At 49.0% G+C, this 26,982-nt stretch overlaps 2 protein-coding genes across 2 annotated transcripts in view; both read right to left on the bottom strand.

Moving 5' to 3' along the window:
- LOC125706899 (transcription factor Maf-like) overlaps positions 1 to 26,982 on the bottom strand; it is a 75,054-nt gene that overhangs the window by 33,351 nt on the left and 14,721 nt on the right. The gene's annotated exons all lie outside the window — the stretch shown is intronic.
- LOC125706785 (keratin-associated protein 4-7-like) lies at positions 11,248 to 12,729 on the bottom strand. Its single transcript, XM_048973605.1, has 3 exons — positions 12,660 to 12,729; positions 12,175 to 12,360; positions 11,248 to 11,852 (listed from the first exon to the last, which is right to left on the bottom strand). Exons 1-3 carry the CDS (start codon positions 12,727 to 12,729, stop codon positions 11,248 to 11,250), a joined length of 861 nt encoding a protein of 286 aa, XP_048829562.1.

Raw genomic sequence — 26,982 nt, 5'->3', positions numbered from 1 at the left:
TGGCTTCATCAAATAAATGTCACTGCTTTCCGTTGTAGTTAGTGTGCTAATCACCAGGACACTAGCAGAATCGCGGAGATGTCATAATGTCGATCTCACTGCTTATTCATACGATACACATACTCTGAAACACACAAGTGACAGAGCTAAAAACTGAAGGAGGTCCTCAAGCAGGACATCTCTGCGGAGTAAACAGCAGCGGCATTTAGAAACTCGCTAAACTACTTCAGCTGTATTTGATGAATCTACGGAAAATAGTTCTTGGGAAAATCGACCTGCAAGCGGACTTTCATATCATTAATAATGACGGCGGATAGTGATGTGCAGAAAGTCCTGGGCTCTGCTTTCAACTCGCCACGTGGTGAAACGGGCGCAGAGATCGTAAGCACTGGCTTGAAATGCAGGGAGAGAGGAAGCTGGACTGGAAGATGATGCTTCGGCAAATAGAGTCTGTTGCAGGGACACCGGGGGAGGAATTGCTCTCAGAAAAATCTGGATGCATCTAAAATATATCGGGATGGTGTTTAAACGGCTGATGGGGGTCACTACCCTCAGGCGGAGACCCAGAGCCTGCAGGAGGTGCTGAGAAAGTCACGCCCACCAGACACTCGTCTCTTGTGTGCATGTTGAAACACAATTGAGCAGTAGCTGAGTGTGTGAGAGTTCTAAGCTCTCCTCCCCTATGAGCTCCCCTACGCCTTGGAGTGTGTCCCCTCTACGAACACACCCCCACATCACCTCACCTGTACTGAGGTGTTCCTCCTCAATAAATGCACAACCTCCACGTCACCTAACCATTTGTTCTGTTTCCGTGCCTCACTGCTCAATATATCCACTGCCTGAGCTAATTCTGCTGCTTTCCGCATGCAAATTATTCTGATTCATAGTATCGTTTCAGACTCATGCAGTTATTAATAGGGCCGGGTGCCTTTCTGAGGTCAGGCCGCAGGGAACTGGGGCAATGGCTCCAGCAGAGGTGTGATTCTGAATCACGCTTACGCTCACACTCAAACTCACGCTCACGCCGGCATTCACAGTCGTGTTCACAATCGGTCCGCGCGTGCACTCTTGCTCACACTGCTGAAGATGCTTGCGACACCAATGCTTGTGCCGACATTCATGCAAATATTTACACTCGCGCTCATGCCCGTGCTCATTCTTGTGCTCACGCTCGCAGCTTACAGTCCTGCTCACAGTTCATGTTAAGGCTAACACTTGCCACACATTAGCAGCACTTATGAAATGAGCGCTAATCAGACCGCGGTGGTCTTCCTGAAACTTAGAAAAAAGAAAAGATTCAACATCACAAAAAAAAAAAAGAAAATCACAATAAAACTGTAGGGCTCGCTTGCAAAAGTAGCCTGTTCCTCCTCCATGCTGAGCAAAACGTTATCAAAACTATCACTGCTAGTTCCTAGGAGAAACAGATACTAAGCAGCTGAATACTCTGTTGGCCAGTTCAGGCAATATTAATAATTTCAGCTTTAGCAGAGATGCAGAGCCACAGGCCGACCTCATGTTAGAATGACACAGACTCTCGGGAATCATCTTTCGTCAAACCATCCCATAACTGCCCTCCCAGTGCCCCTGCGTTTTTACGTGGGAAACCTGCTACAGACCGAACCTCCTTCTGCTTGACATCACAGGCGGGATGAAAACTGTACTGAGATATTCCAATTGATTGCCTTGTAAATTAAATAGCTGCTATAAATATTACCCAGCAGGACTTTTAACTCGAATGAATGTCTCAATTAGATTGGGAACATTAAAGGCTGTAATAATTATCTCCTTAGTATTTTCAATAAAAGGAGGGGCTCTTCTTTCAAAAACTCACGCTCAAACGCATTAGGACAGATTAATGGTGGGTGTAGCCAAAGGTAATTCACACCATTCATTTATAGTCTTACTGTATAATAACGTTACACACTCACTGAGTGGCCAGTTTATTAGGTAGACCTGCTTGCTGACACAAACGGTCAATCTTGCAGCTGTAGCTGCATATATACAGAATCACACAGACGGGGGGGGGGGAACGTTAACGTAACATTAGAGCCGCTAAGGCGCGTGATCTGGGTGATTCTGAATGTGGTGTGATCGTTGGTACCAAGCATAGTGGGGCCAGCAACTCAGAAACTGCCACTTTCCTGCACTCTCACACACTGCAGTGTCCAGAGGTAGCAGAAAGTGGTGTGATGAAGAGAATGCATTGCTGAGAGTGAAAACATCCTGTTATTGAAAGAAGTCACAGGAGAAAGGCAGGTTAGCCTCGGAACAGCTCAGGACAGCAGAGGGCTACAGAAACAGCAAGACTTCTCAGCCCATGGAGTCAGGGGCAAAAGGGGCTTCTACCTGCTTCTCTGTAGGGTACCTAATAAACCATTTACAGTACTCTGCTATTAGATTTAGTGTGTTTGGTTTCTCTGTGCTATCAGGCAGTGTGTACCGTTCATCTGGTCTATCAGACTTAATGTGTAAAGTTTCTCTGTGCTATCAGACTTTGTGTATAGTTTTTCTGTGCTATCAGGCAGTGTGTACCGTTCGTCTGTTCTATCAGACTTAGTGTGTAAAGTTTCTCTGTGCTATCAGACTTTGTGTACAGTTTCTCTGTGCTATCAGACAGTGTGTACGGTTTGTCTGTTCTATCATACTTAGTGTGTAAAGTTTCTCTGTGCTATCAGAATTCGTGTGTACGTTTTCTCTGTGCTATCACAATTAGTGTGTACGTTTTCTCTGTGCTATCACAATTAGTGTGTACGGTTTGTCTGTGCTATCACAATTAGTGTGTACGGTTTCTCTGTGCTATCACAATTAGTGTGTACGGTTTGTCTGTGCTATCACAATTAGTGTGTACGGTTTGTCTGTGCTATCACAATTAGTGTGTACGGTTTCTCTGTGCTATCACAATTAGTGTGTACGGTTTGTCTGTGCTATCACAATTAGTGTGTATTTCTCACAGCAGTTTGGAACCAGCAGAAATGGCTGACAGAAATGGGTCAGATTTATCGGGCAGACATGAAAACAACACGTATAAAAATTCTGAATTTTAAAAACATTGATCAACTGTTTTATTCTGCTAAGATGCATGTAAATGTATGTATTTGGAACAAGCCAAAATGCATGTTTATTACTGACTGATTGTTTTAAAATTAATTTTGAATTCTCTCTTCCATTCCTGCATGCCAACTGTGAAATGACTGCTAAATTAAATTATAGCAACTGTGTTTTTCTGAAGAAGGGGAAGAAGTCTGCATGTTGCTGTCTGTGTCTCAGAAAAGGATGAGGCGGGGGCTTCATTCCGGTAAATGTCTCACAGACTTGTAGGGCAAATGGCTAAATGGAGCTGAGTGCACAAAAAAAAATGTTTTTTTTTTGTTATTACAATTTTTATACTTTTTTCTTCTATCTACATAATCTTCACCACTGTTATCACCTCGCTCACAACTATATAAAATAGCCTCCCATTATTACTGCAATAAAAACCTACCCAAGTGTCCTATAAATGTTTTACATTAAAATCAATATTTATCAGGGGGCTACAGTCCTCACCCTGACTGTAAAATGTGCAACTGGGAGGTGGGGCTTTACACATTCTGTCGCAGACTGTAGAGCTTTATGGAATCCAGTATACTGTAGCCCATAATACTGACTGCGGTTACCACCATTTTCCGTCCTGTCTGTTGTGTTGTTTACTTTCACTTGTTTGTCTTCAAAGTGGTGCTTTTACTCAGTGACATATATAACATATTTTATTCAGGGGGGCAGAAAAAGAGAAGCATTTTGCTAAGGGCTACTACAGATCAACGTCTTGTAGTTAAATATGTAAAACAGCACTGTATTATGGGTAATTTATACAAAATCCAGTTTTTGGCTACTGTAGCAAAACAATGTTGCTTCAATTTCAGTCTGCATAGAGCATCTGAATGAGGAATGGCTTGATAGCAGTAGCAGATACTGACATTAAATTTTAAGCAAGATGAACACATCTACTTCTCAAAATATGCATTTATAATAAAACAACATTTCTCTTTTCAGACAAGAATATATTCATCGTAAAATGTTTCACATTTATTGCTGCCAGGAAAGTGTGGAAATGTTGCTTAATCTGAATTAAATTTGTACACAATCGAGATTCTATCACTCAAATGGGTTAAGGCTATTAAACACCGATTTAGCAAACAAACTCATGTCAAGGATTAGTAACCGTTATCCTCCGGTAATCCCGATAACACATCCTAGGCTGTGGGTGGCGAACGGGACAAACCTTCACAGGGAGGAATCAGGCTGTTGCGAGCTGAAAATCAGTGAGAACCTCCTTATAAACCACCTAGATTTATTTATCAAAGAGCGTCAAATAGCAGAATGTCTGGGGTATGGAGCTCTCCAAAGGTGGGGGGGTGTTTATTTCCTTATTTAAGGATGGCATCTGATAAATGCACCAGTCACAGGGAGGTGCATTTACAGAGCTGACTGTACGTGTCTCCGGGTGAATCCCAACAAAGATGAGACCAACGGCTGAATGTGTGTCTGCGCTACAGAAGAGCCCCGTGAGAAAGAAAAAGGTTTTAAAAGCAGGAAACAGAAACAGAAAACAGAGTCACATTGATGTAGGTGTTGGTGTCGCGTGGCCATTTTCAATTGTCACGTAGCACGAAAGCCGGTCATTTTGAGGTCAAAAGTAACGCTTCGCAAAATTAAAAATACAGACATGAAGGGGGAGAGTGAGAGATTGACAATGAGGATGACAAAGGTGTGGATTTAATTTCTCAGGCGTTGTCCCTGATCATGGGACTCTGTGCACTGGGGCGACTCGTTGGATGTACATGCAAACACAATTATTTGTCCAGAGAAATGCCTGCTTAAGACGTTTGCACAGTACCGTACATCCAAAATCCACGCGATGTAAACATTACTCAATAAACAGGCTAAAACTCTTTTTAAAGTTTGTGATTATTCAGTATTAATATTGCAGATGGGTTTAACACAATCAGCGCTGACATTTTCCTGATGTTGAATGACGGATGCTCATCTTCATTAGCTAGATGCAAAAACTCATTATCACCTTTTTCTGAAAGCTATCATTCACTGTGAATGGCTTCTTGTACGTAGCAAAGTCACATCCCTCATATTGACCTTAGTAGGCCTAAAGCAGGAAGTGAGTTAAGTGCACCAGTAGGGGTCACTCTTTCCTGTGGACCAAGCTGGCAGACATGTGGGTGGCTAATTCTGATCTGTCTAAACTCTCTCTTCGCATATGAAATCTCTCACCGAACTCTTCACCTGGCTGTTTAGCTTGGTCTGCTCTGAAAGCTCAAACCGACATGACCTAGATGACTCTGGAGAGTGAAAACTGCCCAAATGCTTGAACATAATGATCTGCTCATTTTTCTGCTGTTTCACCTTTCCTTTCTGAGCCTTTCTGAGCTGCAGTGAGTAAGGTGTGTGCAGTGCGCGCTGAACCAGAGAGGCACACATCCACCATTGCTGCTAATACACTTCAAAGCTTGTGACACGCATGAGCACCCCCCCCCCCCGCCCCCCAGGCTCACTGGGCTCCCCAGGCGTGCGGCCAGCACAGTGTCACCTGCGACCCTCCTGCATCGATTCCTCTCCGATGGGAACCTCATTTCTTTAAACATGAGTTCAATCTGTAAATTGGTTCCCCGCAAACATAAAAGGAAGGAGAAGAGAGTTAAAGCCGCGATGATACGCCTAACGCTGCTTTAATATTTACTGTCAGCCCGTGTGCCCACACTCAATGCAGGACCCGCAGTGTGGGCGGCTGGGGGAGGGGCAGAGTGGATCAGGCTGGTGAGGGCCCTCACCGACCCCATGCTGGCTGTATATTAATACGAGGGCATCCCTAACCCCTGCTCTGATTATTACTGACGCTGTGCGGCCTCATTCAAACACAACGCCATCCTGCTGAAACAGCACTACGTGGCTACCGCAAAGAAAGCAGCCATGCGGGGGGGGGGGGGGGGGGTGGGGGTAGCTGGGCACCAAAAAGCTGCTCAGAACGGCAGAAATGTCACCCTTTATTTGTGTGGGACAGTGGACAGGACAGAGAGGCATACTGTAGGACAGGGATAGTCTCTGATTAAACAGGAGGAGTAGTTTCTCCTTAAGGAGGAGGGGTAGTCTTTCCTTAAGCAGAAGGGGTAGTCTCTCCTTAAACAGGAGGAGTAGTCTCTCCTTAAACAGGAGGGGTAGTATCTCCTTAAACAGGAAGGGTAGTCTCTCCTTAAGCAGGAGGGGTAGTCTCTCCTTAAACAGGAGGGGTAGTCTCTCCTTAAGCAGGAGGGGTAGTCTCTCCTTAAGCAGGAGGGGTAGTCTCTCCTTAAGCAGGAGGGGTAGTCTCTTTTTAGAGGGATGGAGAGGTTCTTCTTACCAAACCCGGTGTTAACAAGCTTTCAAAGGATTTGTTGAAACAAAACCAGGTTTCCTCTGTGTTGTCTTTAACTATAAGTTCTTCATGCATAAATTGTTCATGCAAAGACAAAGAGTTACAACAAAGGTTTCATTTATAAAGTATTCCCCTAGAAGATCTGCTTTATCATGTGCCTAAAGCGTGGGTGATCACAATATCACAGATCCCTCACAGATGGAGGACAGAACCAGAACCATAGTCAGAACAATTCACCTCCTATTTCTCTTATTCAGATCTTGAAAAAAAAAAAACACATTTTTGCAAGGCCACAAGAAAGCATGAGGCTAAACTCTGAGCCAATTTCAAAGGCAGCACATAGACAATTCGGAGGTACCTCTGAGACATTACAGAGACAGGTCTGAGTTAATTCAGGGACAGCTGAGAGACAATATAGAGACAGATGTCATTTACAACTTTGAGAAAACAGCAGGTTTCATTTTTGGTGTGTGTTTGATGCTGAAGGAAAAGCACTTTCGCTTCTGTTATAACACCAACACTCTGAGACACAGAGCGGGGGCCTCATTACACTTCGCCCACGGGTTACTAGAAAACAGGCTGGAAATGAGCAGGGAAACAGTTCAGCTTGGGGCTCACTGAAGGTGAGGGCAGAGTGACAAGTGCTGCCGACGCAGCCAGTAGCTTCCGTAACGACTGCCAGCGCTGGCAAAGGCCTCGGTGCTCAGAACGGGGCTAGGATGCTGTGGAACTATGGGAAACAAACATCCCACCATATTCATCATTAATTATCATGGCTGCATAGTTTCTCTGCCTGTGAGCGCCGATTTCGTGCGGCATTTAGGTGTTAAGGTTACTCGCGCAGTGTCCCAGGGACATGTAGGTAAAACACGTGCCTCTGTACGGTCCCCTGGATTCTCCTTCATTAGTATTTTACGCATCCTGGTGCATGAAACACCCTAATAGCACCTCAGCTGTTTTCTTTATACTGGTATTTTCCATAATCTTGCCAACGTATTCGCTGTACAAAAAAAAAAAAAAATGAACACAGATTGAGTCGGGCTAATGAGCGCGTGATGTTTGAGAAACTCTCGGAAGCTTTTCACCCAGCTAAGCTGGAGATCACCAGGTCACAGGCGAGGTTATGGATGGAAAGGCAGTGGAGGTGGCGTTCTGATAGCTTTCATCTTCTCACCATGTGTATAGGACTCCGGAGGCCTTTATCAGAGCTGTCCACACTCTGGTGTAGGAGGACCCCATGACAGATAAGAGCACACCATCTGCCTCACTTCCTGTACTCACACAGGCGCTTTCGAGGTACGACCATCTGCCTCACTTCCTGTACAAACACGCAGGTCCAGTCAGACACAGGATATTCGGAGTCCTACTCCGCTCTAAGCTGAATCCAAGCCCCCAGGACTTTGATGTGCTTGTCGTGCTCAGTGCTGTTTGTGAAGATAACTGGAGCGCGGTTTCCCTCGGAGGGCCGGAAAGGAAGTAATTTCACCTGAATGCCCTTTTTCCACAGGAAAAGCCCATTTCCTTTCGAGGAAAGGCAGACAGAGAGTGAAAGGCATATTGTGGAGAGTCCATCCCTGAAGGTCCTCTGAAAGCCCCATGATAGGTGCATGAATGGACGCTCCAGGCTCCCCTACGTCCCTCTGCCGCTTCAGATCCAGACCGGTAGGTGGCGTTACGTGGCAGTTCCACAGAGGGCATATGTCCCTGAACGCAGAACGCGTGCTCAGAGCTGTGATTCCAAGCATCCCGTCGAGCGATCATGGATCAAGACAGATCACAGCAACGGTGATTGCAGAAAGGGGGGGGGGGGGATCACGCAGTAGTGGAAGCCTCCATTTCACGTGACATCATCACCAGGAGAAAGATAGGGAGACGCTAGCTCACCATTCTCATGCACCGTATAAACTGTGTATGTATTTATCTAAAATATGTATGTGATGTTTCAAGTCTTTTTTTTTTTAATTTCCACAATGCAAAAAGGCATTCAATATTCAAAAATAATTTCAAGTTCCTGTCATGGAGTGATCTGCAAACAGGTCATATGACCACACCCGACTCCAGTAACATTTGTTCAGCTTCCACTCTCTGGAATGATCTGCACAGTGAATCGGCATAATGCCGGCTCAGGACTCACATTCACTCACGTCCAACGCATTAATTAAAGCGCAGCTTGGATCGGACCCTCGGCTGCCGAGATGCTGCGCATTTTCACCGCCATCCCTTAACTGGCATCTAACCCTGAAACTGACACGCTAACGGCTATTTGCTGAGCATCACGCTCATTCAGTCTCTCCGCTAATATTAACAGGACGGAGGATCGTATGCAGCTTTTGAAATGACATTTTATTTATTCGGCCGACACTTTACGCAAAGCGACGCGCATCTTTGAGGAAGCAGGGCCTGGCGTCACCCTGCCAACCCTGGGTTTTACTCTGCGGGTTTAAGGCGGCTATCAGTGGCCACAGTGATATACAGCCTTCATCTGTGTCTCTGGTTTCTCACGTGAGGTTTTTCCTGGTAGGCAGTTGGATTCTTTCCCTCAGAAAACCAGCTCAGTTTGTGAAGCCAAAACCGTAACTTATGGACAGTCGGGTTGTGCGTCTTAATTCCGATTCCTGAGGTCTGAGCTCTCAGAGGGTGCTCCAACCTCCGGACAGGGGGCTAATGGCTTCACTGAATGCACAGCTTCGCTAACAGCTTCTCAAAATATACAGCTTGAGACGTGGCTTGTTAGAAAAATGATAAGACAGCATTTATTTCAGATTTTTACGAGCTGTTTTAGTGATGCTGCCAAATGGCATTGCTGTCAGAATAGCACAGATGTTAGCATCGCTCTTGACGTACGTTTTTATAGCTATTACCGATATCTGATGGAGCTCATTACTTCGGATTACACAAGTCACAATAACAAGGGCTGGGGGTCCAGCTGCTTTCTGAGGGGGGGGGGGAATCTGGGGGGGGAGGGGGGATCCAGGCAGATAGCCATCCCACTGCACTGCTCTGCTTTGCTGTCAGGGTGGCTGTGACCGCGGTAATGCACTGGAAGTGAGGAGGGCCCAGTGAGAAATCTGGTGCTCAGTGCATGATAGAGAGGGGATGAGGGTCATGGAATCAGACAAGCATGTGACAGACAGACAGACAGACAGACAAAGGCACACTGACTGACAAAGAGAAACACAGACAAACCAACAGATATGCAAGTAAACACTCTGAGTTAGGACAGACAGACAGACACAGCCAGGACGGACGGACAGACACAGTCAGTACAGACTGACAGAAGACACAGTCAGTACAGACAGACACAGTCAGTACAGACTGACAGACAGGCACAGTCAGTACAGACAGACACAGTCAGTACAGACAGACACACACACAGACAGGATAGACAGGCAGGACTGGACAGACCGAGAAACACTGAAATGACAATGGTGACCCACAGCTGCAGTAAAACACTGCATGTCCTTTTTCCAGGTTTTTGTATTATTCTGCATAAATGATGTAGTAATGCATTACAAGACCACCTTGGGATGACACTGTTTTGACAAGCACTACACAAAAATAAAATAAATTCAATTCAGTATTTGGTTCAGGTAAATGTCACGTTGACAGACAGACAGACAGACAGACAGACACGGTCTACTGGTTACTTATTCTCAGCTGTGGTCAATAACGCCATGACCACGGTGAACGCCATGTGCAATGGATGGATGGATGGAGGCAGAAGCAGCAATTTGCCCCTGATCAGCCAGGACCCTCCGCAGACGTGCCACCCGGCCCTGAATCTGTGCTCGCATCCTCACATCCTGCTCACTGCTTTACAAACATCATAATAACATGCACAGGAGCTGGTATATTTCATATTTTTATAATAATATGTGAATCAGAAAATTTGAACAAAAGTGGGGAGTCGGGCCTTGTCTTCTGTCATGGCAGGGAGGGGTGTTTTGTCAGATGCAACGGCTCGTTTCCAGGTAGCACAGTGAAGATAACACCAGAAACTCACAGTTTCCACATCGGTGCGACAGAAACCGAGTAAATTTCTAACAGGAACATGGTAAAATGTTAGAAAGAAAGCAGAGTGACGGACTGCATGGAGAAAGATTGCAGGTGACAGCCTGGATGGAGGTCACCCTGCCGACACACGGAGGTCACTGCGAAACCGTCAGACCCGATGAGGCACAGTGAGACCGGGTCAGGCACAGTGAGACCCAGTCAGACTCAGTGAGGTGCAGTGAGACAAAGTCAGCCCAGTGAGGTACAGTGAGACAAGGCCAGCCCAGTGAGGCCCAGTTAGGCCTGGTGAGAATCAGTTCTATGGAAACTTCACACATCCACCTCTGCCTGTCTGTGTGCTACATTTGCGAAATAAAGGTAAAAAAAGCATAAATACAGTCCTTACATCTGCCCCATGATGTCAGCAGCAGGGTGGAAGCAAGCATTTAGCTGCAAAATAAGGCACCCTTAAAAAAATGCCCATGCTACTCATTATGGGATGGCGTGAATGTCAGCGCCCTTAATCCCAGACGCATCACCACGGTGACTGCTTTGGCCTGTGGCCAAGGGCCCACGGCTCACGATTGAGGAACGGTACGAACCCATGGCCCCCCCGGGAAGGCCCCGCGGTCCGGCACGGGCTCCGAGGGCTGATTCTGCCTCTGCTTTAGCAACAGTGGAAATGATTTTTTAAATGTTCAGGGACTGTGTGGGGGGCGGAGGGGTCACTAGGCTGGAGAAGGTCAGTGCTCAAGCAGACAGAACATGAAGGTCAGAGATATGAGGATAAAAAGGAGATGAGGGAAGAGATATGATCCACACAATGGGACAGATACATTCAGGGAACACAGTCAGGGGACCCACATAGGAGACTGGGGGACACACTCAGGGGACAGGCTCAGGAAGCAGGCTGGGGGGACACACTCAGGGGACAGGCTCAGGAAGCAGGCTGGGGGGACACACTCAGGGGACAGGCTCAGGAAGCAAGCCGGGGGGACACACTCAGGGGACAGGCTCAGGCAGCAGGCAGGGTGGACACACTCAGGGGACAGGCTCAGGAAGCAGGCGGGGAGGACACACTCGGGGGACAGGCTCAGGCAGCAGGCAGGGTGGACACACTCAGGGGACAGGCTCAGGAAGCAGGCGGGGAGGACACACTCGGGGGACAGGCTCAGGCAGCAGGCAGGGTGGACACACTCAGGGGACAGGCTCAGGAAGCAGGCGGGGAGGACACACTCGGGGGACAGGCTCAGGAAGCAGGCAGGGTGGACACACTCGGGGGACAGGCTCAGGCAGCAGGCTGGGGGGACACACTCAGGGGACAGGCTCAGGCAGCAGGCTGGGGGGACACACTCAGGGGACAGGCTCAGGCAGCAGGCTGGGGGGACACACTCAGGGGACAGGCTCAGGCAGCAGGCTGGGGGTACACACTCAGGGGACAGGCTCAGGAAGCAGGCTGGGGGTACACACTAAAGATAAAGGCTCAGGCAGCAGGCGGGGGGGACACACTCAGGGGACAGGCTCAGGCAGCAGGCGGGGGGGACACACTCAGGGGACAGGCTCAGGAAGCAGGCGGGGGGTACACACTCAGGGGACAGGCTCAGGAAGCAGGCTGGGGGTACACACTAAAGATAAAGGCTCAGGCAGCAGGCGGGGGGGACACACTCAGGGGACAGGCTCAGGCAGCAGGCGGGGGGGACACACTCAGGGGACAGGCTCAGGAAGCAGGCGGGGGGTACACACTCAGGGGACAGGCTCAGGAAGCAGGCTGGGGGTACACACTAAAGATAAAGGCTCAGGCAGCAGGCTGGGGGGGACACACTCAGGGGACAGGCTCAGGCAGCAGGCGGGGGGGACACACTCAGGGGACAGGCTCAGGAAGCAGGCGGGGGGGACACACTCAGGGGACAGGCTCAGGCAGCAGGCTGGGGGTACACACTCAGGGGACAGGCTCAGGCAACAGCCTGGAGGAACACACTCAGAGGACAAGCTCAGAGGACAGGTTCGAGTACATATTCAGGGTCACGCTTAGGGGGCAGGCTCAGGGTATTCTCTTGGGGGACACACTCAGAGGGCAATACAAAGAGATGGAACAACAATAACATTGAGTGGAGGTCACCCAGGATCAGCATGTGCTGATCTGAGGACATACAGACGAACATGTACGGACATGTGACGAAGCTCACAAACGAGCACAGGGAGCTCACAATGAACACGGGACTCTCACAAACAAGTGAGAAGCTCACAAATTGGGAAAGCCCACAAACGAACATCGGAAGCACAGAAATGAGAATGGGCAGCTCGCACTCGGACTCCCGGCCGGCACTTCTCATGTCCTCTCCCTTAATAATGTCCCCGTATTGATCTACCCCCAAACCTTTTAGAGAACAAGCCTCTCTTTCTTTAGCAGTAAATGCGAAGCGTGGATCGGGAATGCATGAATCAGGAACGTGTGGAACTGTGGCCACCTCCTCCTGGGGCAGTGGGAGCCCGCCCGTGCGGACCTTGCCGGTCAGCGCCCTACCGATAGGAAATTGCATGTCTCCCCGTAAGGGCTGGAACCAAACAAACGTGCAAGGAGTCCTGGCGGCTGGATACAGAGCCTGCCAGCAACGCGGCCCGGGTGCATTTTCTGGAACCTTCTGAAGTGTGTGGCCTTTGCAATTTACTCATTGTTCATGGCAGACAGAGCCAGAGCAGCACGAGGGAGAACATGCAGGCCCCGGAGAGCGAGAGGGGCTCGGGTGCTGTGATTTATAAGGGGATGTCAAACGCTTCCCCCGACATGCTGCCTGTGCCGTCCGTGAGACACCGGGGGTCATGGCTAACACTGTCATTACAGCTCGGTTTTTATTCTCTCCCAGCCCCCTAGACGCCCTCCACGCCCCAGCTGGACCTGAAGGCCAGGGGTACGAGCCTTTCTGCAACTTCATCATCTGCAACATCCTCTGGGATCAAATGTTAGGAAAAAGAAAGTATTCAGACAAACAGCAACGTGACAGATACTATATAAAATAAACATAAAGCAATAAATATGGAAAATTAATTTATTCTAGTTTTTTAAATCACCTTTTTTGTGTATTATGTTTGTATGATTAAATATGATTCGAGAATAGGCGTACATTTGGTATAACTCCTTAGGCTGTACTACGTGCTTTAATTATATCTTCTAACTACACTCAATACTTCAACTTTTAAAGCTACATAATGTAATTTCACCCAAGAAAACATATTTATTGTTTGATTAATTCCATATTATATACCTGACCTTTGTTTCATTTGATGTTAAACAATAGATGTACAAATTACATAAATGCATGCCACACATGACCCGCACCTCACCTGACATGACACCCGCAACCAACCCAGCAAGGTACCTGCACCCCAACCGACCTGGCACCCGCACCTCACCTGACATGATACCCGCAACCAACCCAGCAAGGTACCTGCACCCCACCCTGCAAGGCACCCACACCCCGCCCAAGGGGACGTCCACACCCTGCACACGATCTCCGAGAGATACATAAGCTGCCCGCCCGCTTCCCGATGTCCCCCCCTCCCATGGTGGCCACAGAGAAAGCCCCCCCTTCCTATTCCACTAAAGGCATCACATCATTACATTAAAGGGAGACATCTGCTGACAGCAGGGCAATTTGAGCACCTTTAAATAACGGTGAAGTAACATTTGCATGCTTCAGCCACAGCGAACTGAAGCCATAATCAAGCAAAGAGCACCGGGCTATCGTCCACCACCCCCAGACACGCAGCATAAAAGCGTCTCCGCCCCCAGATGGCCAAGGGTGGAGGGGGCTGGGGTGGGCGGATGTGCACATGTGGGGGCCGGCTGCTGCTCTTAATGAATAAATAACGTCCGCGCATTAGCGCCGGTTTCAGTATCACGCTGCATCCTGGCGGCCCGCCGCCACACAGATGTGCTGACGCCGCTGCCTCTCCGCCATTAACGGGGGATCCAATTAGCCCACGAGCCGCCCGCGTGCTGTCAGGGGGCCGCTTCCGGAAGCTCCAAGGTGGCGCATCCTAGGCCTCTGCATTGCTCCGCGCTGCTTATTTAAGGGGTTGCATACAGGCAGCGTTCATTATTATTTTTCTTTTCTGCATGCATGCAGAAAGAGCACAGGGGAGACTCGGCGAGTGGCTGCGGGCTCTTGGTGTGATACTGGGACACAGAGACACCCTGGGGAGACTCGCCTGCAGCTCATTGCTTTTCTGGGAATTAGCCCAGCCCATGCTGCCCGGTTTCCTGTGAAGCGTGGCATCTTGGCCCGGGGCCTCCGCAGCATTGCGCGTTGGGTCCACGCTAACCCCGAGTGCCGGAGGAGGAGGTTGCATTTATGGGGACATGTGGGCGGTGGGGGGACGGCCAGAATCTTAGGAGGACCAATCGCAGAGCATCGCAAAGCATCACAGTGCATACCGCTGCATTGCAGTGCATTATAGTGCATAGCACTGCATCGCCGTCCATCACACTGCATTGCAGTGCATTCAGAGTGCCTTACAGTCCAGTGCATTGCATCCTTGCAGCACATCATACTGCATGAAAATGCATCACAGTGCGTCGCCTGGCATTGAAATGCATCACAGTACACTGCATTGCATCAAAATGCATCACAGTGCATTGCAATGCATCACAATGTTTCACAGTGCATTACATTGTATTAATGTGCATCTTTGTTTCTCTTTTTAAAGGCACACAGAAACACACAGATCCCAATAAGAATTTAACTTAATCTAGAATTAAAGTGATTCCGTCCATCTACCTAAACAATTACACTTGATTTGGATACTTATTTCATTTAAGAGTACTGCAACATACTGGAAAACACCAAAAAATTTACAGATTTTAAAATGAAAAATTGACAGAAATATGTGCACTTTAACATTTTCAATTTACATTTAATGTACAATAAGGCAGCTGAGGATTTTAACCAGCTTTGGGCAGCATTATGTCTGCGTATCCACAGCCAGGGTGTGGTAGGGTCGTGTACCACACCTCAGACAGTAGCGGCGAGAAGGGGTGCAAGAGGGGTGTGAGGATGTGTGTGCACGTGTGTGTCAATCCCACGGCTATAGAAACCTCATGTTGATGTGAGACCTTCGTACCAAAGCGATAAATATCCAAAGAATACAGGCAGACTCTCAGAATTATAATTCACTTATTATTTGCACTTAGATCTGATAAGCAGTACTGAGTGGTACCGTAGAGAGGTGGGTGAAATGGCACATGGGGAAGGCAGGGAGGGCTCTCGCCCTGCGGGGGGCGCCAAAGAGCTCCCAGACCCCGTGTGATACTGAAGCTGTCTCCTTTCAATGGCACGTAGCCTGATCCACAGTAATTAAGCTTTAATCTGTGCCTCACAAATTCTACATTGCTGCCCTCCCCACCAGCTCAGCAAAGAGCCACGTATGAGTTCAGATGGGAAGCGGTGATACAAGCAGCACCTCTCTGAATGCAGAGAGGGTCAGTGGAAAGATTGAGTGTCTCACACACAAGTGATAGACACAGGAAACCTCACTTTGACTGTCACTGGTGAGCCAGAGCAGCGATATTACTGTCTGCTGTGGGTGGTTGGGTGGGAGACACATCTGATTCACACGTAACATTAACACAGGGACAGTCTGAGTGAATATGCAACGACAAACATATTGCTATACTTTCACCGTCAGAAAAGCCTGGGGACTGCAGTTTGATGTGTGTGCGCTGTTACTGTAACTGTAATGAGCACAGTAATTTTCTTTTGGAACAGCCTTGACCATACGCAGTCCGTGGCAGGCTGGGCAGGATAAATGTCTGCAGGATGGATGCGTGAATGTTTATCATTTATACGTCCGACGGCAGCATCGTTAAGATCATGTTACTCTAATGTCATCCGAACATCCGGGGTTCGACTCAGGGCACTTGCCAGGTCTGACAAGCCAGAGGTGTGTCAAGCCCCCGGAGCACGGGGGTTAGGCGCTGATTATGATCAGTTGATTAGGCAGAGAGGCAGGCAGCGTCCCTGATAACCTCACAGCTCAGTCTGACCGCTTCTCTTCCACATGAAATCTATTAAATATCCCCACCCTGTCTCAGAAGAAAAAAACGCAGCACGAGGGAGGTGCAAGTGCACACTGGAAGGATACCATTGCTACACCGTTAATCCCTAATGCAGCGCTACTCCATATATATATATAATGAACACATCATGTGTGTGGGTGCTTGCATTATTTAGGGAACCAAAGTAAATAAGAATACATTTTTAACGCTCAATATAAATGCTGTGTCCTTTAATGTTCCATTGATTTTTAAAAATTAATCTAATTTGTGTTTTGGTCATAATATTATGCTAAATAGCTGGAAAGGAGAGGGACCCTGACAGAAAGAAAGAAAAGAGCAGAAGGTCCTGAACTGGGACCGGAAGCGCAGACACTGCCTCATGATACCGTTTTGGTGGTCTGTACACTGTGACCTGTGCACAGAACCACCGGGGCCCTCATTAGCCAGCAGGGTTTTCCTGCGGGTGCAGAGGTGGACAGGGCCTGTGTGGGCATTAATGCCCTCAGGCAGACGCAGCGGGACCCTTCCGGAGGTTACTGCGCTTTGAGCGCAGGGACGCAGCGCTGTCGCCTTCGCAGGGGTAACCTTGGCCGTGTCACACAGGCGATGCACAGCTGCAGACTGACTCACCGAGTTAATTAGCCACGTTAAGGTCGCCGCTACGATCCACCGCCTCGGGTCACACTCTAACGAGAGAGACAGGGCCGTAGGAGACGTCCTGTCTCACGGCAAAAGATGAGGGGGGGGCAGATCAGCCACGTATTGGGCACTAAATGACTCGCGGTGTGACATAAAGGGGTGTTGTTTTAGCTTGGTTAAGGTGAAGATGTCTCGGGATGTTCTGACAGGGGGATGCGGTGGTGAACTTCGAGGGTCACGCTGGACTTGCACATCTCCCTTCCTCTCCCTCACACTCTCTCACACACACACACACACACACACAGACCCCTGTTCCAACAGGCCCCACACCGCCCTGCTCTCTCCTCAAAATCACAGCCAGCTTTGAAATGTGTGTTTTCATGCCTCGATTTGATCTGTGGTCTGACTGAAGTCTATGAGGAGTCCTACCGGTAGAAGGCCTCATACACCCCCCCCCCCCCCAGCAGGCCTGCCTCTCACTCACCCTAGATGCAGTGGCCTCACCCCCCTCCTACTCATGTCGCTCCTTGCAGATCCCAGCTAGTTTATGAGTGTTAAATGTACTTTGATTACCGTGTTACATACAGAGACACCGGGGCCCTGCGGATGCGGATGACGTCATTGCTGGAAACAGGAAGTTCAGCACGACACTTCCTGTAAAAGGACAACCTCAAATCCCACATGTTCACTCAAAGCCCCTAATCTCCTCAGAATGCTTCCTGCCCCCCCCCCCCACTGTAGCAAGCCCTAAAGGAGATGTACCCCCATCTGATTATGTCCTACAACCACACCAGCATCCTCTTCAAAGGGGCCGGGGGGGGTCAATTCCTTGAGGCCTCCAGGCCCAGAAACCACAGGGCTCAGAGCAGAGGAGCCTGCACGTACAAGTTAGGGAGGGGGGGGATTTGATTCACATCTCTGACTCCCCCGCCGAGGACCGCGGGCCATGTGGTCTGTGGTCTGCTGGCCTCTGGGGGGGTTATGCGGTGGTCTCAGTTCTGTGGTGTGCGGCACCATAAAACCACTCAGTATCTCAGTATCTCAAGGTCACACTCAGCAGCAGCTAAACACCAAGCTAATCCAAAAACCCCAACTTCCATCACCTATATGTGCACAACAGAGAAAAAGAGCTGGCATCAGGTTGGGTCTTAGTCTGTACAAAGACCCAGACTCTAACCTCAACCAGCCCCTGTTCCTTATGGAGTCTGACATAACCAGCTCCTGTTCCTGACAGAGTCAGACCTCCACCAATTCCTGTTCCTCACAGAGTCAGACCTCAACCAGCTCCTGTTCCTGACAGAGTCAGACCTCCACCAATTCCTGTTCCTGACAGAGTCAGACCTCAACCAGCTCCTGTTCCTGACAGAGTCAGACCTCCACCAAGTCCTGTTCCTGACAGAGTCAGACCTCCACTAGCTCCTGTTCCTGACAGAGTCAGACCTCAACCAGCTCCTGTTCCTGACAGAGTCAGACCTCCACCAAGTCCTGTTCCTGACAGAGTCAGACCTCCACCAGCTCCTGTTCCTGACAGAGTCAGACCTCAACCAGCTCCTGTTCCTGACAGAGTCTGACCTCAACCAAGTCCTGTTCCTGACAGAGTCAGACCTCCACTAGCTCCTGTTCCTGACAGAGTCAGACCTCAACCAGCTCCTGTTCCTGACAGAGTCAGACCTCCACCAAGTCCTGTTCCTGACAGAGTCAGACCTCCACTAGCTCCTGTTCCTGACAGAGTCAGACCTCAACCAGCTCCTGTTCCTGACAGAGTCAGACCTCCACTAAGTCCTGTTCCTGACAGAGTCAGACCTCCACCAGCTCCTGTTCCTGACAGAGTCAGACCTCAACCAGCTCCTGTTCCTGACAGAGTCTGACCTCAACCAGCTCTTTTCCCATTAAGGCAGGTTTCCTCCCCACTCTGGGTGGCACGCATCTTCATCTGGCAAACACCAAGCAAGCTCTGCTGTTTCCTCAGCAAACTTGAAGCACAGAACAAATTAGCAGGGGCCACAGCTGGAAGGTTTCCTGATACCACTCTGCTGCTGATGCAAAAATAACCACAGCTCTGTGCTGAATGCACCTGTCATGCCCAGAAGGAAAGCAGGGAGATGGCACTGCGCTTTATACCGTCTAATAATAAAAATAACATTAAGAGCAGGTAATCAAGGCTAGCGACTGCCTGCTAAACTACACTCCACAGGATATGGGTGGGGGGAAGCATTTCTCATTTTAACACTTAAGCCGGATTTTAATGAACTACGTGACTTTATTCTATGTGAAATGCCGCAGGTCACATGACAAGCCTATCACCCCTTTCCAGAAGCAGCCTAATAGGAACTAATCTATCCTTCAAAGCACAGGGCTTCAGGATCCACTGCACCAGAAATCCAGAGAGAAGACCCTTAAAGAAGAACACCATCCGACACACCAGGAAAAGCACCACGCTAAAGGCGCCCCCCAGCTGTAACCTGGGGGAACCCTTCACCCCACCCTCTCCATCCCTACATTTTATACCCTGCAGTTTTGACCCTGCCTTTCATGAATCCATTCAGCTGTGAATCACTGCGGCAGGCAGAGACACACCGTGCAGTTTGCCCCTACATTCTATACCATGCAGTTTACACCCCAGATTTTACACTCTACATCCTACACCCTACAGTTTACACCCCAGATTTTACACTCTACATCCTACACCCTACAGTTTACACCCCAGATTTTACACTCTACATCCTACGCCCTACAGTTTGCACCCTACAGATGGCAAGGACACGGAGAGGAGGTGAGGCAGCACTCTCAAGCTCACACACAGACAAACTATCCATCTGACACTACACTACATGATCTATCTTAACAGACCCCAACATAATGGTTAATAAGACAATGTATGTGATAATGAACACCAGCAAACATTCCCTCTTCCATTTAATGGAAGCATGAACCGTCCTGATCATTAAACAAGAGCAGAGCACAGTTTACCTGAGGTTTAAAAGTAATAATAATAAATATAAATATATTAAATTATTAAATATAAATTATATATATATATATATATATATATATATATATATATATATATATATATATATATACAGTTGTCACTTCACTCTGTTTAAAGATCTGCATGTCACGCAGCAATACCAACCAATTATCATTGTTTTACTTTTACATTAAATATGAGGAATCATCATAATTTATGATTTGAATCTGCCGTGATTAATATTAGGTAATTTCACAGTAAAAACATGTCACTATGATTACTGTACAAAAGGGACACGTACACTGAGTGAGACACTCAGCCCATGCAAAGCGTTATAATTTATTAGACACAGACATTATTAGCATGAGACTGAATGATGATGCTGACGTTCGCTGACCTCATCCAACTGAGCACTGTATGGAGGTGTGTCCTGTATTAATCATCGTCATCACACCACCCCCTCATACGGCTCCCTCACTCCCTCTCACAGATCATACTCTATGGGTCCTGTGGGCAGAGTTTCCCCGAAATTCCCAGCCGGCTGGCAGGGGCTATCCTCGCCTTCCAGGCAGGAGCACTGGTACAGCTTTTGAGAAAGCAGTCCCAGGCACATCACATATGGCCCCTTCTCAGGCTTAGCTAACTGAGGCCCAATCACACCCCCTCCCCAGGGTCAGCTGACTGAGGCCCAATCACACCCCCTCCCCAGGGTCAGCTGACTGAGGCCCAATCACACCCCCTCCCCAGGGTCAGCTGACTGAGGCCCAATCACACCCCCTCCCCAGGGTCAGCTGACTGACCAGGTGCCAGCCCCGCCCATTTCTTGTTCCTGCTGTGGTAGAGAAGGACTCTGTTGCCCCCTCCCCCCATAAAGTCTCACATCCTGCTGCTTACCTTGAGTGAGTCCTCCTTGTGTATTTTAGCTGTCCTATCACCTTTGGTAAATAAAGATAAGATTTTATTTACTATTGATCCTGGGGGGGGAGATGCAGCCCTAACTGTACTGCTGGCTTTAATTAAAAAACTGTAAACCACTAATCCTGCTCCTTGATTTTTACACCTAATAATAATAATACTCCCACCTCTTGTTTGAGAAATACTGATACGGATGCCCCCCCCCCCCCCCCCCCCCAGAGTGCCCCTCCCCCCATATCCCCTTCAGGTGTGCAGGCAGATAACTAGGACACGTGCCTAATTGTCACTTCATTATTAATTAAGCTACTTACATTTAACCCTCAACCTCAGAGTCATTAACTTGATTTATCAGAGTTTTTCTGTCTTATATTCCATGGTGTCATAGTGTGCGTCTCTCCTCAGATTAACCGGAAATTGCAGGAATTATCATCAGATTCTGTACAGTTCCAATGACATTTTTCATATATGTTTTAAGATGGTACAACTGGGTATTATTGTGATGCGTTGGTCATTTAAGATTATTGACCAGTGTTTTAGTGTCTTTCTGTATACAGTGCCTTAGTAAAGTAAAAATACATTACTTGAGATTAACTTTACTAGTTAATAAGACTATAAAATGAGGAAGAGTGTGACGGTCTGTATACAGACTCCCCCTCATCCTTTTCACAAATTAATGTTTATGGGACTTTTTAATCTTTTTAAAAATGACTAGAATGTTTAAATGTCAGTCAAAAGCTTAAGACTCACGCAAAAACAAAAATAGCAACAAAACCCAGAAGAGACAGAAGGTATCAGTGGACAGAAAGACGTCGCTGACTTAAAAGTTCCCATAACACAAGGTCCACTCCCGTTATCGCTCAACTGACATCTACCACGTTCTCCCTTTCAACGGGTTTTTCCATCAATGAAATTATACCACATTATACCCAATTACACCATCTTAAAACACATATTAACAATTCGATTGTGTCTGTACAGAATTTGATGCTAATGACCGACTATCTGCTGTTAGTGACAATTTAATTTCATATCATTTATTGACATCATGATATTTTACAAGGGTGGTGTCAGTGGGCAAGTGATACCTCCAGGCCTCTGCTCGTGGGGGGGGGGGGGGGCATTACAATCAGTCACACATGTGTCTATAAATTGCCTGCAGTGTATTACGTCGTGTGTGCACTGCGATGGACTGGCAGGCATCCAGTGTGTGCCAAGCCCCCCCCCTGAATCCTGACCAGGGGAAACACACGGCAGCTGAATGGAGATTATGAGAATCACATCAGGTTCACATCCATAACACCCAGAGCCAGAATACACTCCAGTGATGTTGCAGTGCTCTAACAGCGATAAACAGACAATTCACCTCTTAGGTTTTCTCCTCAGACAGCTAGTTTTAGAGAAACAGGTAAAAATACAGCCTGCCTTTTTGCTTAAATGTTTCCATCAATAAAAAAAGCATATCTGCATAAGCAGTTTCCGGAAATATCTGTGCGCGAACCCCTTCACTGCCGTGGTGTGATATTTTTACCCGCAGCTGAAAAGCCCTGCTGTGATCTGCGAGGGATCGCGTCCCGCTACCCTGCCGGCACCTCTCAGGGCCCCTGTGAGGGCAGGTAGGCGCACGCAGGGCCCGTGTCTCGCTAAGCTCCTCACGCACGCTCCTGCACACTGCCCTCACTGCAGCGTCCCAAGCACTGCTGCGGGGTCTTCCCTGCGCCCGCTTACAGGGGCTCTGTGGTTAGCGGCTGCAGAGGGAGACGCTCGGGCCCCTTCATCCTGAGGAAGGACGAGGAGGAGGTGAAGGGCGTTTAAGCAGGACATGCACTCAGGCTAAGGGGGCTCCCATACCGGCTCTCTTTGTCGCGCACTTGGATTCCAGTGCCCAAATCGCCACGGAGCTGCTGGGCAGTGCTGACACTGCAGAAACACACCCTATTGTCCCCCCCACTCTCGCCTCTCTGCCCCCTTCCCCCTGCATCTCACATTCTTTTCACATTTATTTAACAGACACTTACATTTTTTGAGAAAGCGCCATTAGCCAGGTCAGTCCCTGGAGTTGCTGAGGTTAAGGGTCTTGCTCCTAGGTCCAGTGGTGACATCATTCTGTCTGCCCCGGGACTCAAACCAGCAACCTTCCGATCATAGGCATGATGTCCTAGCCCACTGAGGTACCCACTGTCTCTGTCAGCACCCTGGATGTCAGGGACACAGCAGAGCACATGGACAGAGCTGCAGGGTTATGGATGACTCCGGAATGGTGTTGGGTTAGCGCACTACAGTATGTCACCGCTGGCTTTAATGCCACACTTCCTCACCATTACGTAAACGTTCCTCCTTTATCTGACCCTGTCAGGTGTGTCCTATTGGGGGGGGGGGGGGAGTAACAGACCTTGAGAAAAAATAGGAAAGTCTGAGTCATAAGAAAAAGGAGCAGCCAGGCCTGTCAGTAGGGGTCTGACCCCACCCCCCATGGTGGTTGAGGGAGGCCCTTCCCAAATTCCCGATTGTCACACCGTGTTTATTGGAGTTTTTACGTCATTAAGTCCAGGTCATTGTGAACAGGAGCCGAAGTGAGAAGCACCAATCACCATAGTAAGGAAGAGGCAGCAGGACACGCTGGCAGCCATCCCACCGCAATCCCACAATGCCCCGCACTCTCCGGGGTACAGAACAGTCAGCAAAACGGAGCGGGACTCTCAGTTTGCGAGAGCGGCGTCCGGACCATAGTGTCAGCGGAATCTGGAGTTTCTGAGCCAGGAAAGAGCGCAAACACAGAAGGACGGGTAAACAAATAACATACCGGGGGTGCGGGTAGCAGCGCGAGATGGACGAGAACCGACGACGGTGACGCACCAGGGGCTTCGCTGTGTCTGCGAGGGAGCTCGGAATTAATGAAAGGCCACAAAAAAAACGACAGCGCACCAAAAATTCAGCACTTTCCCGGCGGTGAAGTTATTTATCAAGATAATAAGCAGCGTGAGGCAGTGGGGCCCAGTGCGGAGCAGCACTGCACTCAGCCTGCATGGGGCGCCGCCTCTCATCTCGCAGATGCTGTGGCGCTTATTCACACCGTGCTGACTGCAGCGACACTGGGGAGGGTTCGGTTCTGGCCTAACCAGCTGCTTTTAACAAGCTCTCCAGTTGGCCATTCATACCAGTTGGTCCGTTTTAACTTTTATTTTACATTTAGCAACACACATATTTTGAGAAAGCAGGGTAAGCCGGTCCCTGGGACAACAGGGGTTAAGGGCCGTGCTACAGGGGCCAACAATGAATTCACTCTGCTGAGTCTGGGATTTGAACTGGCAACCTTCCGATCACAGAGACAGCGTCCTAACCCAATGAGCCGTACACAACACGGCTCCCCATGTGTCGAATCAGTGCACAGCAACACAGTGACACTGCTCGTACTGTGCGACACTTAAGTACACTGCTTAAACATGACAATAATTTCTGCACTTAATGTGTCATCGTTCCGTATCAAGGCAACTGTCCTATTAGCAGAGAAGCGGTTCTGCACAGACAGGGGTCCACCTCATCACACATTGTGCCCTGTCCTCTGGAAAACACCCTGTGATTCACAGGCCGTTAGCCAGGGCTAAATTTAATTATACCCACAGACTAATACCAACAAGCTAATGGCGGGGGATCAGGCAAGGGCCGGGTTAGCAGGGAGACCCCACGCTAACAGCTAGCTGTTTGTGCGAGAGTACATTAAGGTCGTTTGCAGGCAGTCAGCAAAAGCCATTTAATTACTCAGTGTTGAGGGTTTGAAAAGGCATAAAATGAATCCCTGGGGATATCACATTGGTAACATATATGCCCACGTTGTAAACACGCGCCAAAAGCTGGCAAATACCTCCACGTCCGTCCTGTGATTAGGCTGCAGGCACCGCGAGCTGGATCGGTTTGCATCTTTGAAGCCAGGCCTGTGCAGAGCATTCTGGGCCGTTAGCGTTTTTAGCGGGTAAAGCGGTTTACAGTGGGATTGGCACGTCAAGTTAATGCACCTTTGGAGGGCAGCATGGAGCTTGTTCATCACCACGAGGGCTTCACAGCCCTTCCGGAACCTACAGGAAATATCAGCTCGGTCTGGAAACGAAAGTGGTGTCAGTTGGACGGCAAGATCCTGCAAAGGTGACCCTGTTATTTAAACTAAACCTGTGCCTGCTGGACAGTGTAGAGGTGACCTGTATTCATTCCTTGGATGGATGTATACAGAGTCAGGTGATTTTTACCCAGAATCCCTTACTGGTTGTTTACAGAATAAGGTGATTTTTACCCAGAATCCCTTAGTGGCTGTTTACAGAATAAGATTTTTACCCAGAATGCCTTAGTGGCCATTTACAGAAAGAGATGATTTTTAACTGGAATCCTTTACTGGATATTTACAGAATAAGATGATTTTTACCTGGAATCCATTACTGGCTATTTACAGAATAAGGTGATTTTCACCCAGAATCCCATACTGACTGTTTACCGAATATATACCAAAATAAAAATCACACTCTCCCTGAGGACTTCTCTGTGAAGGAGCTGAGGTGCTCCTGTGATATGGACCTCGACAACGCCCCCCCCCCGGGATGATGCCATTCCTGTCATCATCAGCACGGGTGGATACCCCTAACCCTCCTTTCATTCTACACCCAGTGACCACAGATCTATAAGTCTGAGGGAATTCGCAGGACCCTCTTGGGAGTTTCAATGGTGGAACAGCTTGCACTGGGAGCTCCTGTGAGGCAGATCACCGGCCCACGCCTGCCAGTTGCCCGGCCTGCCTCCCCCACGCACCGCCACTCCTCTGCAGCTCCTCTCTGCTGCACGTGGTCAGCGAGTTCACATCAGGCTCTCTCTCTCTCTCTCTCTCTGTCGGACATGTGAGCTACACTCTCAAGATCGTCTTAAAAAAATTAACTATTTTTAAAGAAAGCGGGGGGGGGGGGGGGGGGGGTGGGGCATTGAAAGACCAGCGTTTGGACAAGGCCTACCCCTTTGTATTTATAAACAAACATCTCAACTGCCCCCAGCTAAATGAAAACCCCCGGTGTGTGTTCAGTGTCAGTCTGCACGGCTCCCCATGGATATAAATCATGCAGGCCTCCCCCTCCGACAGCACCTCCTCTCCCAGGACTCTGCTCATGCAGCGAGTCGAACCCTAATGCAGGTCAAGGGTCCATGGCAGCAACCCCTCGCAGGATCAAAAGGCAGTTTTAAAACTTTCAAATGGAGGAAGGGAAAGTGAGTAGGAGAGCGAGAGAGAGAGAGAGAGAGAGAGAGCGAGAGAGAGAGCGTGGCCTTGCCCTCTCACCACTGCACGGTCACGCCTTGGCCTCTGCAGTGGAGAGACATGCAGAGGCACATCTGCACCAGCTGTGAAAAGCAGCACACACTGGCGAGGGAAGCATACCCCCACCCCTGGCTAACCCAGCGAATCCTGTGGTGTGCGGGTCCATGTGTGTCTGTCCATGTGTGTGCGTGTGTGTGCATGTCCGTGTGTGTGCGTGTCCGTTTGTGTGTCTCTGTGTGTCCATGTGTGTGCGTGTTTTAAGCTTTAAACATTGCATTTCGACACACCTGAAAGGCGAGAAACAGTGTTCAGCATGAAATGCAGCCTTCCATCTACATCACATATTTGTGTCTCTCGATGGGGCCCACAGACGGGGGTCTGCCCACCCCCCCCCCCCCCCAGCACCGCCCTGGTGTTCGAAGGTGGACGTCCCGACACTGCAGAGGTGCATCGAGTTTCCCCTGGCCGCTCGGGCAGGCTGCTGCTCTCGCTCCTCATTGACCAGGGACCTCAGACACCAGAAAGCCTTCGATCCCAAAGGGAAAGAAAGGTCTCGTCTTATTTCCGGCATCCCAGCCCCTCCGCCCGATCCGATAGCCCGGTCCTGATCCGCCAGCCCGGTCCTGATCCGATAGCCCGCTCTGCACCCCTGCGCACCTTGTCCCAGCCTGTCAGTCACATCCAGCGAGCAGATTGGGTGTCCGTCCCCATAGAAAGAG

Source organism: Brienomyrus brachyistius, chromosome 13 (assembly GCF_023856365.1).
Source record: "Brienomyrus brachyistius isolate T26 chromosome 13, BBRACH_0.4, whole genome shotgun sequence".
Taxonomy (NCBI): domain Eukaryota; kingdom Metazoa; phylum Chordata; class Actinopteri; order Osteoglossiformes; family Mormyridae; genus Brienomyrus; species Brienomyrus brachyistius.
Note: the sequence above shows the minus strand (reverse complement) of the source record. Positions and strands in the feature narration are given on the sequence as shown.

Excerpts from the sequence above, each read along its gene's own strand:
- LOC125706785 (XM_048973605.1), bottom strand. The coding sequence starts at position 12,729 with ATGAGAAGTGCCGGCCGGGAGTCCGAGTGCGAGCTGCCCATTCTCATT. Across the intron at positions 12,361-12,659 it reads TGTGCTTCCGATGTTCGTTT|GCTGTTGCCTGAGCCTGTCC; the intron begins GTGGGCTTTCCC and ends GTGTTCCTCCAG. Across the intron at positions 11,853-12,174 it reads TGAGCCTTTATCTTTAGTGT|CCTGCTTCCTGAGCCTGTCC; the intron begins GTACCCCCAGCC and ends GTGTACCCCCAG.